The sequence below is a fragment of the Sinohyriopsis cumingii genome, chromosome 3 (assembly GCF_028554795.1).
Source record: "Sinohyriopsis cumingii isolate HCF-2022 chromosome 3, ASM2855479v2, whole genome shotgun sequence".
Classification (NCBI taxonomy): domain Eukaryota; kingdom Metazoa; phylum Mollusca; class Bivalvia; order Unionida; family Unionidae; genus Sinohyriopsis; species Sinohyriopsis cumingii.
In genome coordinates this window covers 39095665-39108385 of record NC_142963.1, presented here as the reverse complement: position 1 = coordinate 39108385, position 12721 = coordinate 39095665, and the positions used below count along the sequence as shown (strand labels likewise).

The following is a 12721-nucleotide window of genomic DNA, read 5'->3' as shown; positions in this document are numbered from 1 at the left end:
CTTTTTGATCAGGAAATTGTTCGTTTAGCTGAGATATTTATTGAGAAGTCTTTTTATGAGGTTACATTTGTTCCTTGTATTGATCAATCGAAAGGTATTGATCTTAGAGATCCTCTTCCAACTATTCATTCTCTTTATTCTAATCAGGGTGATAAAATAATCACTCATTGTCAAACAGGAGCAAGATCATGTGTGTTTCAGAGGTCTATTAGCGAAACTGAAGCCACATAAGTACCTGATTGTTATTTTGTAAAATAATGGGATGCCTATCAGACAATAGAGACCACCTGAGGTACCTACTGGTAACGTGTGCTCTGTGAGCTATCAAAGTATAGTTCCTAAATCATATCAAAATGAAATTCTTAGTCTGGCTCATGAAACTCATTTTGCTGGTCATTTAAGAGTCATTAAGACTGATCACAAGATCTTTAATTAATTTTATAAGCAAAGAATTGAACGTAATCTTTCGAAATACAGTAAGTCTTGTCATATATGTCATTTGGTGGGATAACCGAATCAGAAAATCATACGGCTCGACTGCAACCTCTTCCTTCAGTTGACGAAACATTTAGCAGAATAATAGATGACTGTGTCAGTACCTTACCTAAGACCAGGTCACAAAAACAATACTTTTTAACCATAATGAGTGTTTCTACAAAATTTGCAGAGGCAACTCCTTTGAAGGATATTAAAACTAAAACCATAGTAGAAGCCTTGATAATATTTGTTCCACTTTTTGACCTTTCCAACTCTATACAGTCTGATCAAGGGTCAAATTGTATTTCTTGAATTTTCCAGGAATTTATGCACGAATTGGGCATCCAACATTTTCATTCTTCTGGCTATCTACCTGAAAGTCAAGGATGTTTAGAACGACTTCACCAAACTTTGATTAGTTTCCTTTATGAGGGCAAGTGTTTTGAATATTTAATTTGTTAACTTTCAAAAATATGATTCAGTCATATTCCTTTGATACAGGAAAAGATTGAGACGAAGATTTTCGCTTACTCTTGTTTTCTGTTAGGGACTCATTTCAAGAGTTATTATGTTTTAGTGCTTTTGAATTAATTTTTGACATACTGTCTTTGGACCATTGAAGTTATTAAAAGAGACACTTCTTTCACAGAAGATTTAGAATTTATTCTTCTTAAATATGTTTCCGATTTCAAATATAAGTTTTCACATACCTGTGAAGTAGCAAATGCTAGTATTAGCTCTACTCAGTCAAAAATGAAAATAAAATATGACAAAAAATGCAGAGGAAAGGAGTTTTCAGCTTGTGATAGAGCGCTGGCTCTCTTGTCCAATATCCTCTTCAATATAATTAGTTTTCTCCTTTTACGGTCGAAAAGAAAGGAAGTGGCTTAAGTTATATAATTAAAACTCATATGAGGCGAGCACAGAAACAATGTTACCCCTTAAACATGTTAAAGGACTACGTTGATAAGGCAACCCTATAAATCATTCAGTTTAAATGTGCTTGTCCCACGCAATGAGGATTTAATCAATGGCATGAAATCGGACTGTATTGTCTAAGGTTTAACTTTAACTAATCTTCGAAATTCATAAATATTCAATAATTTGGACCAGAAACTTTCGTATCTACATCCTCAAGAAAATAGTGAACTAAAACAGCTATTATGTGAATATGAGCACTTATTTCTAGATGTTCCAAAACGAAGAAATACAACCTACCATGACTCTTAAATTGTGGATTCTACACATGTGAAACAGAATTCTTACAGTAGAAATCCTCTCAAACAGGAATGTTTGAAAAAAAGTTCTATCTTCGCTAGAGAACGCTTTCAGAGACCCAAATTAAAGCAATTGGACTTCATCATGCATGTTAGCGCCGAAACCAGATAATACATTCCGCATGTGCACCTACGATAGAAAGTGAACAATGTACCCAAAACATACTCAGTTTGAATGCCAAGAATCGATAACGGCATTGATAAAATTGGAAATGTAAAATATATATCACCAAGGTTGACTTTTTGAAGCACATTGTGGACAATTCCGCTCACGGGAAGTGCAAACAAATTTCCGCATTTTTAACTCCAGATGGACTTTATCAAAACAATGTGATGCCATTGGTATGAAAGGTTAACGTTTAATAAAGTTGATTACATTTGGTCCAATTAATTGTGATGCTTACATCGATGACGAAATCATCTAAAGCAACACCTGGAAAGAGCACTTGGAAACCTTTCAGAAATTCTTTTGGTCGACTCAGTGATGCAAAGTTTACAATTAATTTAGGTAAAATTGAAATTCGCCATACTTTTGTTATATTTCTAGGACATATTGCAGGACGCGGTCAAGTTAGACCTGTAGAGGTTATGGTCAAGGCTACCTCTAAATTCCCACTGACTATCATTAAAGAGCACTGTTGTCATTTGGATGGATATTGTCAGAGATTTTGTTTTAATTTTTTTCATAATTGCTAAACCCCGAACCATTTTGTTGAGTACGAAGTAGGCGTTTCATCTGTCTTAAAAACAGCAGGTGGCTTTTTATAAATTGAAGGACATACTTATAAGTGCACCAGTAGTTCTTTCAGTTTGAAATTTCATCTAATGCATTTTAAAAAATGTATGCAAGTGATGGTGAAGTTGGTGGAGTGTGATGATGCAGGAATACAACATTGATGTTATGGGCACCAGCTTAAAAGATAATATAAAATATAGATGCACTTTTACGTGTATGCAAATATTATATTACATTATTAATAATTTGTCATTCATAAAACATCTTCCTATGTAATTGTAATTATTATAGTGTCATATGTATTCGACTAATCTGGAAAGTAAGCTTTATTGAATAAACTTTTTTTTGTAGGAGAGGGAAGAGTTATGAATATTTAATTTGTACTTTGTGTTGGAATTTGTCCATGATTATATCTTATGTGTGCTTAATTTGTATTTTGTGATTAACCTCTGACAGTAAATAAGAGCAGGAGTTTTTGGGCCTACCTGATTTTTAAAAAATAAAGAACGTATTAAATAGCTAACTATTGTCAACAATCTTAGATTTCTTAGATTATATAATGAGATCAGTATTATTTCGAGGTAAACAAGTTTATGTTGCCTTTGGCCTTTGAAGTTTGTAGAAGGACTTTTGCTTATGATTTTGATTGGAAAACTACCCTCGTCATGGTTCTTATATTGTCCCTTATGTTTTCATATAAGAAAGAAGTAAACAGACATTCTTCATTCCTATCTTAACATGAGTCTTTTCTTTATTCAATGTTATACACGTTCATTACAATTTTATAGGATTTATTTATTGAACTTATTCATTGGAATTACAAAGTGCTCAATAATACTTTCTTAAGAACTCGCTATTTTTGATTATGTTCAACTCGTTAGAGACATTTTGGATTACACCATTATGACACATAAGACTGTTGGCACATCAACCCTCTTCCAGGCTATTGGTATATCAGCATTTCCAAGACCACTTGAATTCACTCAAAATACTCTATCCTTTTGGACTTGTGATAGAACTTGTATGACCATTTGGGATTTATTTCACAATAAAGTGAGTTCTTTTCAAATTTTCACTTTGTATTATACGGAAATAAATTATTTGTTCATTTTACAAAACTTGTTGGTTTTCGCTCTTTTCTGTTACTTGATTTAAGACCATAGAGTCGTAGCAAGTTTCCTACAAAACTCATGAAACAAAAAGGCAATACATTTAAAAGCATGTGTATCTACCATAATATATGCACACACGCATACATATATGCACAAACATACATACATACATACATACATGCATGCATGCATACATACATACATACATACGTACATACATACAGACTTACATACATACATACATACATACATACATACAAACAAACATACATACATGCATATATACATACATACATACATACATACATACATACATACATACATACATACATACATACATACATACATACATACATACATACATACATTCATACAGACATACATGCAAACATACATATATTCATGATCGATTGATAGATATCTGAATAGATCATTTTTTATGTCTTCTTAGGCTGTGCTAAACATTCTTACAAATGAATATGTGTTGTCTTCAATATGACGAAAATACTCCCATTTAGTAAGGGTACAAGTATCAGTGTTAATTTTATCTTCATCACAATAAGTTTGATGATCATAAACATGCACAGTTTGGGAAATATTACCATGCCTTCTCACATTCTGAGTTAGTCTAATTGAACAATACATTGGAAAATGTGTAGATTCATCTCGAGTCACTATGCCAAAACTGAGCGATATACCTCAATAGTTCAGAAGAACATATCATATAATCAACTACACTGCAACCATAATGAATTATGCATGTGAACTGACTATATTTATCATCAAAGCTCCTTCCAGACATAATATGAATATTAAAATGTCTGCATAAATCTATTAACAATAAGCCAAAATTGTTATATACTTTATCGTGTTTTGAATGTCTCTGCATTGAAAAAATATCTGCATCACAATCAACATTGCATCCATACACAAAATCAAATGCCTCCTCAGGGATAAAAGCTTCGAAATTCTTAATTCTAGCATTAAAATCTCCAGTTAAGAAAAGATATTGATTGATAAAATAAAGAGGTTTCTAACATATCATGTCTTCTCGTATCTGCCTTACGTTTGATTGAAATGGCCTTGGGGACTAATATTAATCGTACAATATGTGCATCTTCTTTTATCGTCGGTTGGCTGCCATCAGAGTTTCTACAGATTGTGACTAGTCAACATAATGATACCAAACAAATTATACATAGACAAAGCCTATATTAAAAATATAGTTCCCTTGACTTATATACTATAATTTTCTTGTTTGCCGCCGGCTTATGTCACCCCTGTATGTTTTCTAAATGTAGTTATATGAAAAAAAGTCAGTGACTTTTACTAGGGTTCAGAAAAGAGTTTTAGGATGTATTGTTTGAAGGCCTTAATGTTTAGTTTCCTGATAAATTTTACATTATTTAATTCCCCATTACAACTACTTACTGATTAATCCAGCCTGCCCTCTACAGCTCATTTTGTCCATCTCAGCCTACGATCTCTCCAAATCATCCATTTTAAACGATTTGGTGTGCCATAGCCGTCGCACAATAGTACTTGAGGCAGTTTGGGCGTCGTGAATCCTTTTATTATACTTAACTCTGATGTGGGATTCAAAATACACAATTTTTCTTGAACTGTTCTAACTGTCAACAAGAGGATTTTTTTTTCTTCAAAAAGTTACGTATCCGACCATTTCACCCCGTCATGGTCTTGCATTAGTGATTATTCTCCCTCCGAATTCATCCTAAAACAAACGCTATTTTCATTAGGAAACTCATATATTTCATTTATCTTCTTTACGTTTAGCGCTTGTTCCAAGCTCATTTTACTTATGTTTTTTATGTTGATATTTGTTATTTGCTCTTTCTTCTTCCTCTTTTGTGAAATTATGCTTCAATATTTTGTTCATATTTGTTTATTTTCTCCTCTCAACTTTGTATGGAAGTTTAATGCTTGTATATTATGCTACTTATGCTACTTATTTTGTATTTTTTTTTCTTATAATAAAACTTTTTAATAGAGAGGACACCTGATAACTTGTGAAAACTTTGGTTTAATCCTATTTTTTACTTCAAAACTGAAAGAGATCAAATGTTTGAATTGAAACGAAACTAATGTCCTGAATCAGTGCACTGTGTGTACTTTTTCCCAACAATGCATTTTATTCATTTATTTTACTTGATATACTTTATGCGATACCGTTTTTCATATTAGTTTGCTAATTTACTCTGAAATCACTTTCTAATCTTTCTCAAATCGCCAACACTATTATCTCTACGTTAGCGGGAGCCGCTCTCTAGCTAGGTTGATAAGACATCTGAATTGCTCCAAGGTTACCATGTTTACACAAATGTGCGAATTACCTAACAAAATGGTATGCAAAGAGTGGATATATCGATCAGAAGTTGTTCAGTTTCAAAACTAAACAATTCAAACAGTCTGCATTTGACCTTTAGACTATAAAGTCAAACCTGATCAAGAAATTAAGTGGTTCTAAGCAATTAATTTGTCTTGAACAACCATATCAGTCAATGCCGAAACAAGGGCCCTATGCAGTAAAAATATTATGGTGCTCCCACCCCCTACAAAGTGTGAAACAAAACTAATACAGCATTAAAAGCTATACAGGTGGGAGAATACCAATGTTGCTATCATTCAAAATCAAAATAATCGTGCATGCAGATCGAAATAGTCATTGTTCAACTTTATCAACAATTAATTTTTTTAAAATTTCTGGACACCCGGCAGGCCAAAGTGACACATTGATATACCAATGTCGATGCGAGTAGCCCTGTTCAAGGTCAGATTGATACATGTATGCATCTTTAAAAGGCCATTATGATTATATGTAGGCAGGCATTTCTTCCAGACCATGACATTTCAGTCTTTTCGGCAATCGGAAATTCTTACCCTCCCATCCGAATTTTCTTATAAGAAAAAGTACGTACGCTTAGAGTCACAGAATATACATTAATAATTAAATGAAATCATAGCGTCTTAACTCACTAGAAGCAACATTTTAATTTCCGCTTTCAAAAATCCATATATGTCATTTAAACAGCCTGTCAGATACCAGTGTCATAATAAAGTGGTTTAGCAGAATAAATATCTACCAATATTTTCAAAACACTTTGGATCATTCTAGTTTGGTTGCGTTCTGTTTTTAAATAAAGTAACTATTTTCTGTCAACCATATCTTGAGGGGCACTAGAAAACCGCACTACATTAATTGCGTCGTGTCAAACCGCATCTACGTGGCTAGATGTAGGCTACATGTAATGTGTAAAATTTTCTATATGAGTGGAAATCCAAACATGTATTGATGTTTCATTATATAAGGATGTCCTTAGTTCTAGAAATCTAATTACATTCAAAACTGCCAAAACAGATTATGTACGTCATATTACGTCCCTAGGATATTCAAACGATATTTCACAATATATAGAACTCTCAAAACTGTTGGCATAGTGGTAGAACATTATCGATTATACATGCAAAACTGGGGAATAAATGCAATTCCCTTTGGCCACTTCTCAACAGAGTAAGCGTGGCAATACACACGTATATTAAAACTACGAAAGTATTTAATCCCACAAATATTTGGATCTTTTCCTGTTTCAATAGCATAGGATCTAGATTCTTCTCTCTTCTATCTTCGGGCCGTTCCTGTGGCCTAAGTTGCTTGGGCTTCCGCCTCGGATGCGGGAGATCGCGGGTTATAACCCCTGCCGAGTCATACCAAAGACTTATAAAAATGGCACTAACAGCTGCCTCGCTTGGCACTCAGCATTAAGGGAGCGGTTAGTGTAATTTCTGGCTGGTCTGGTGTCAAGATATTGTGACTGAGCAGGACATTCTACATGTCTGCAACAAGATGCCCCAGTGCTAAACATCACTATAAACTGCCACACTGCAGACATCGTAGCAATATGACTGGAACATTGTTAAAGCTACGTAAAAACTCCAAATCACACATACACACACACGCGCGCGGGCGCGCGCACGCACACACACGTGTCTTCTTTTTTTTATTCTTTTCTCATGACATCTCCTTTTTATATCGCTCTTACAATATTTATTACGAAATTAATTGTTTATATATGCCTGCCATCTTAAACGTTTTGTAGTATAAATTATTCATTGAATGAGAAAAATAGTAATAAGTTGTTTTACTTGTTTGCAATAAAATATGTGTACACCAACGACAAGACGTAAAAACAGCCTTGATGTTAACCAACCCCCAACCCCGCTCATGATAAAAAGATTAGTCTTGCTTAAAATAAATTACCTGACCTACTTTCCCTTCCATTTGGCACAATTTTTCCTTAACTTACGTCTTTTACGAAAGTCAACAATGAATTAAATATATCTCTGCGTTTAAGCTTTATCGATATATAATACTTGTTATATATTTTTAATTCATTTCTTTCAGTTTCAGGCGTTCAAACCGGATCTGGAACAAGATGCGACGTCATCAGGGGTGGATCCCATCCAGCTTCATGAGATCCAACAAATTTCAAGTTTCAAGAGGGTGCGGGAGAGGCAAACAAACTGTCGTCTACATTCCCAAAGGATCAATCAGGAGGGAAAATTTGTTCAGATATGAAACATCTTTACTTCTGCCAGACACGATAGTGAAACCATATGGAATAATCAGTGAAAATGCAGACTTCATTTATCTCTTTAGACTGGCTACTCTAGCAAATGGGTGTATATGACGTGCCGGATGCTTCAGTTATTCATGACGGCAACCAATGAAATTTATCAACAACTCCCATACCTTGCCATATGGTCGCTTATAAAATCGTTTAAAGACAAGTTCAGTGTAATCTGTACGAAACGAAGATTTTGAAAACATTTATTATGAGATTCAGTTTAAAATATAAAAACTATTTTTAAAAGTTGAGTTACAAGAGAAAATATACTGATTAGATGAAAAAGAGGCAATTTTGGAAGGTAAACATGTTTTTTTTTTCCTTCTTTTGATCATCAATTATATTGCAAGCTAACTAAGCGGTTTTAAATAACTGTTTTAAGACATGACCATCTTACAGGCTGAAATGGAAGATTATGTTGCTTTGTTTTGGGAGTTGTTGTTTGGGGTTTCTTGGGGGGTGGGGGTGTTTTGCAGGAAAAGTGCTGCAAAAGAGTTCTGGCTTTTAAGGGAATTTTTTTGAAAATTGCTTTTGTTGCAAATTTCATTACAATAATGGTAAGTTTAAAAATTATTATTATTATTATTATTATTATTATTATTATTATTGTATGGTCTGCTTTGTAGTCTAAATAGTTACCATTACTTCAAGTCCACAGTGACATTCACTGTGTAGTCCTGACCGTTGTAGAATATGTACTGGATAAATCTAAAGTAGAATATTTAACGACAAAAAAGTTAAATTTAATGATGTTCTTAGACTAATCAGTATTTGATTGGTCGTATTTGGTCCATTTCTTGGCCCATTAGGTCTTGGTGCCAGAAAAATCTCCTTCACATTTAGTACAAATGTGTCCGCTTTTCTTCCAAAACGTTAGGATACATTATTTGTGGGAATATACGTGGCAGGAGGGACGCAACATTCTAGTAACATATTTACTCGCTTACAAGTCGGATCCAAGCGAAACCTATATACAGCAGGATGATCTGGACCCATACAGTTTGTTATGAAGAATCAGTTGAACAAACAACGTAGATCCTGATCTCCCTGCGCATTATACAACGGCATATCAAGATCTCTGTTGTGTGCAGTTGGATTCAAGTTAAAAGCGAGTATATAGGGCATAAATAATATGGCCAGATTGCACAGAGAACTTAATATTAGCACATATTTTAGTTATTTGCTGTTCCATGTTTTTCTGTTGTACACATTTACTGATTCAATGTAAAGTGTTTCAATTTGGGTTCGGCAGTTTACCTATAGCTGGTAAGTCTATTAGTCATCGTTGACGTTTTATCATATGCAGTGTTTATGCCTAATGATGAGACCCCCTGGCTATGACGATATATTATTAAGCAACCAATCAGACTGTGTGCTAATTTTCCTGTCATGTCACTGACTCCATTTGCAAGAGCGATTGGAAAAGCTATCACAGAGGTCAAATCTGAAATGTTTCTACGGTTTGATAGTCTCGTCGAGACAACCGTGATAAAAATCTTTGTAAATAAAACAAAGGAAATATTACATTATAAATTGTGCCAGAAGCACAAAAGCTACAATATATAGTATACATTTCGGTCTAAAAGAAAAAACCAAAACTACTCGTAGATTTTTTCTTTATGAACTAATGCGCGTTGATGATTCAATGTGCATGCCAGCAGGTATTCTTTCCCATGCCGAAAGTGATTACTAGTTGTAACGTGTACAGCGTTTGGTATATATATATATATATATATATATATATATATATATATATATATATATATATATATTCATTAACTTTATTGTAAAGAAAAACAATTGACTAGCCGCCCTTAATCTTCAACTAAAGAATGAGGTAAAAGTTAATAAAGGAGTAGTTATTTATTGCATAAATTTCTTATCCACTACGTACCCTGCACTTTTCAATTTCTACTGATCTTCATCTTTAGATCTTTCCATTCATTTCACTCTAACCATTTCTCCTGAGATTTATCTTTATATACTTTTCACTTCATCCATTTCTACTGAGATTCATCTTTACATTTTTATATACTTTCCTAAGATTCACATACATTTATAGGTGTATTACTTAAATGCATTTCTATCAACATTTATTTATAAATGAATAAATGCATTCCGTATAAAATGATTCTCAAAGCAGGTGAGTAAACATCCAATATATTTTGGTTCTGGAAATGTATAAAATAGTATTCATTATATTATCTGGAATTTTTAATTAAAAAAAAGTATCTTGAGACAAAAGACAAAATCTCAGTTCAAAAGGTAATCACAGCACATATACACCCAATAAAATCCCGAAGACCTTATGGTATTTGCATTTGCTAAAGTGTATGCTAATTGTTGTATAAATTGTAATCTAAAAACTGTGACTGAAATGAACTGATTATGCTTACACAATAACGGACATTAGAGTGCTTGGTCATAACAATAGGAATTGTTGACACAGAAACCTCCAATTTAATATCCTTGCTAATGATATAACAGGAATGGAAACATTGAATGGAAGACCAACAACCGGACAAGATATTTATTTGTCAGATATGGCAGGTAAACATAAAATACACGGACTCAACAAGCGAAAAATATATGGACTGGTGAAATCAAGTAAAATTCAAACAGAAAACAACTGCTCTTGTGACAATCTTGGGATGATTTTCAGTTTTACAAAAGAATACGTATCGTTAATGCATTAATAAACGCTAGCAAATAACAACACCATGACAATTATATTTATTAATCTGAAATTATTTTTAAAATGTTGGGATTTTAAGGGTAGATTTTTCACAATAGTCCATATGACTTCCACGTTGGCATACGTGACAGATGTCGAACATGTGATTAAAGGATCATGAATGTAGTTGCTTAAAAACTAAATAGGTGTTTGAATTATTTTGTAAAGTCAAACGGAACCATGTTGTCAACAGCATTAAATTCCTAACAAAAGTACTCGGCATTTTCCGTAAAGTCTTTACTGGCGGAAACTACCAAAGTAAGGTACAGTGAAAAAGTACCTTGATAAGATACATGCCACCGGAAAATACTAGGTACGTCAGAAATGCCGAACACCTTCCTAATTTCGTAACTTAGGGAACTCCCTAGATTTTTAGATATACGTATTGTGCAGTTTGAGATAGAAAAAATTGTATTATATATTTGGGTCGTGTTTTGTATTATATGGCATGAAGTACTGTTCGGCTGAGAAAGCGCTTTAACTCGCAGTTAGAGTTTCGTGACCTGTGGTCATTGGGTAATTAAATACAAATTATTTGTAGCATTTGCGTGTTTAAAAATCTTTTAAGTTGACAACGACTGTCACCTTGAGGTCCTTAAAAAGAGGACAAATGTCGGATTTCAGAGTCAGACAGGCAGAAGTTGCTTGATTCGCTAGGTATTGACACCCCTTGCGCGTAACAAAAAATACAAATGTACACGATTGTTGCAAACGACCTACGACGCCAGTTAGAAAAAGTGAATATGGAATAGAGATGGAATTCATGGCTATGGAAAGACCAGATCTTGCTGATACATTCACTTCTTGATAGTTACTCTGCAACCGATAAAAGCTGATTGATATTACATGCACCCAATAGCAACAATTGGCTATTTAAAGTTAGTGTCACAATGTCATATGATGTTGTCTTCGGTCCGTTATACAAGAATTATGTCAGTATGCAATAGCAGTTAGGGTCGTCGTGTTTGACGGATGCTAATTTTGCAATACATATACGAGATTAGATTAATTCAAAGCTTGCGTCCGTTACACAATAGTGGAAACATACAAGAAAGGTAAACATTATTTTCATGTTTTGCTTTAGTACTACTATTATGGTGAGTAGGTTTGAACATTTTACATTCTGGAAAGACAATTTTTTAAAAGTGAATTATAGTGTAATATTTCACAAAATGATCTGTCTTCACTGAATAAGACTTCGAGGTATTTTGTTAACATATAAAAGACTTTCAAACACACACACACACACACACACACACACACACAAACACACGCACACACACACACACACACACACACGATTAGCACTTGGAATGCTAGATTAGACGTCAGCGCAGGTCGAAACTGATGGGACAATACTAATGGGTTTTTCATAACTTATACATGATGCGTCATGGTGTACACGCAAGACGTTTAGCGCTTTTTTTGTCCTCGTTTCACTGTGAATTTATGCAAATGAAGATACGGGTTAATTTCAGTTATAAAATCAACGTCAAAGAAGTTTCATTCTACATTATTTGTTTCAGTATCATGCAAATTATCAATAATATTCTGATATTCTTATAAACTAACTTGGAGAGATACTGTAACGTCGAAACATTTTGGTGTGAAGATCTGGAGAAGTCGAAAGACCTTTTGTGTGTCCGTTGGTTTAAGCGGTACGTTTGACACAGCATTGGTTATGTCATGACGAGGAAATGGGATCAAAGTGATCTTCTCAAGGACACCGCGAGGCAGCTGAC

The 12721-nt window shown here is 33.8% G+C and overlaps 1 protein-coding gene across 1 annotated transcript in view; it reads left to right on the top strand.

The window, feature by feature from the left end:
• The window catches only part of LOC149802731 (neuropeptide FF receptor 2-like), a 75362-nt gene extending 65395 nt beyond the window's left edge, over positions 1–9967 (top strand). The window contains exon 5 of the mRNA XM_089952137.1: positions 8023–9967. Coding sequence (XP_089808263.1) covers positions 8023–8093 — 71 coding nt within the window. The 3' untranslated portion in view covers positions 8094–9967. The remainder of the gene's footprint in view (positions 1–8022) is intronic.
• Positions 9968–12721: the final 2754 nt, after the last annotated feature.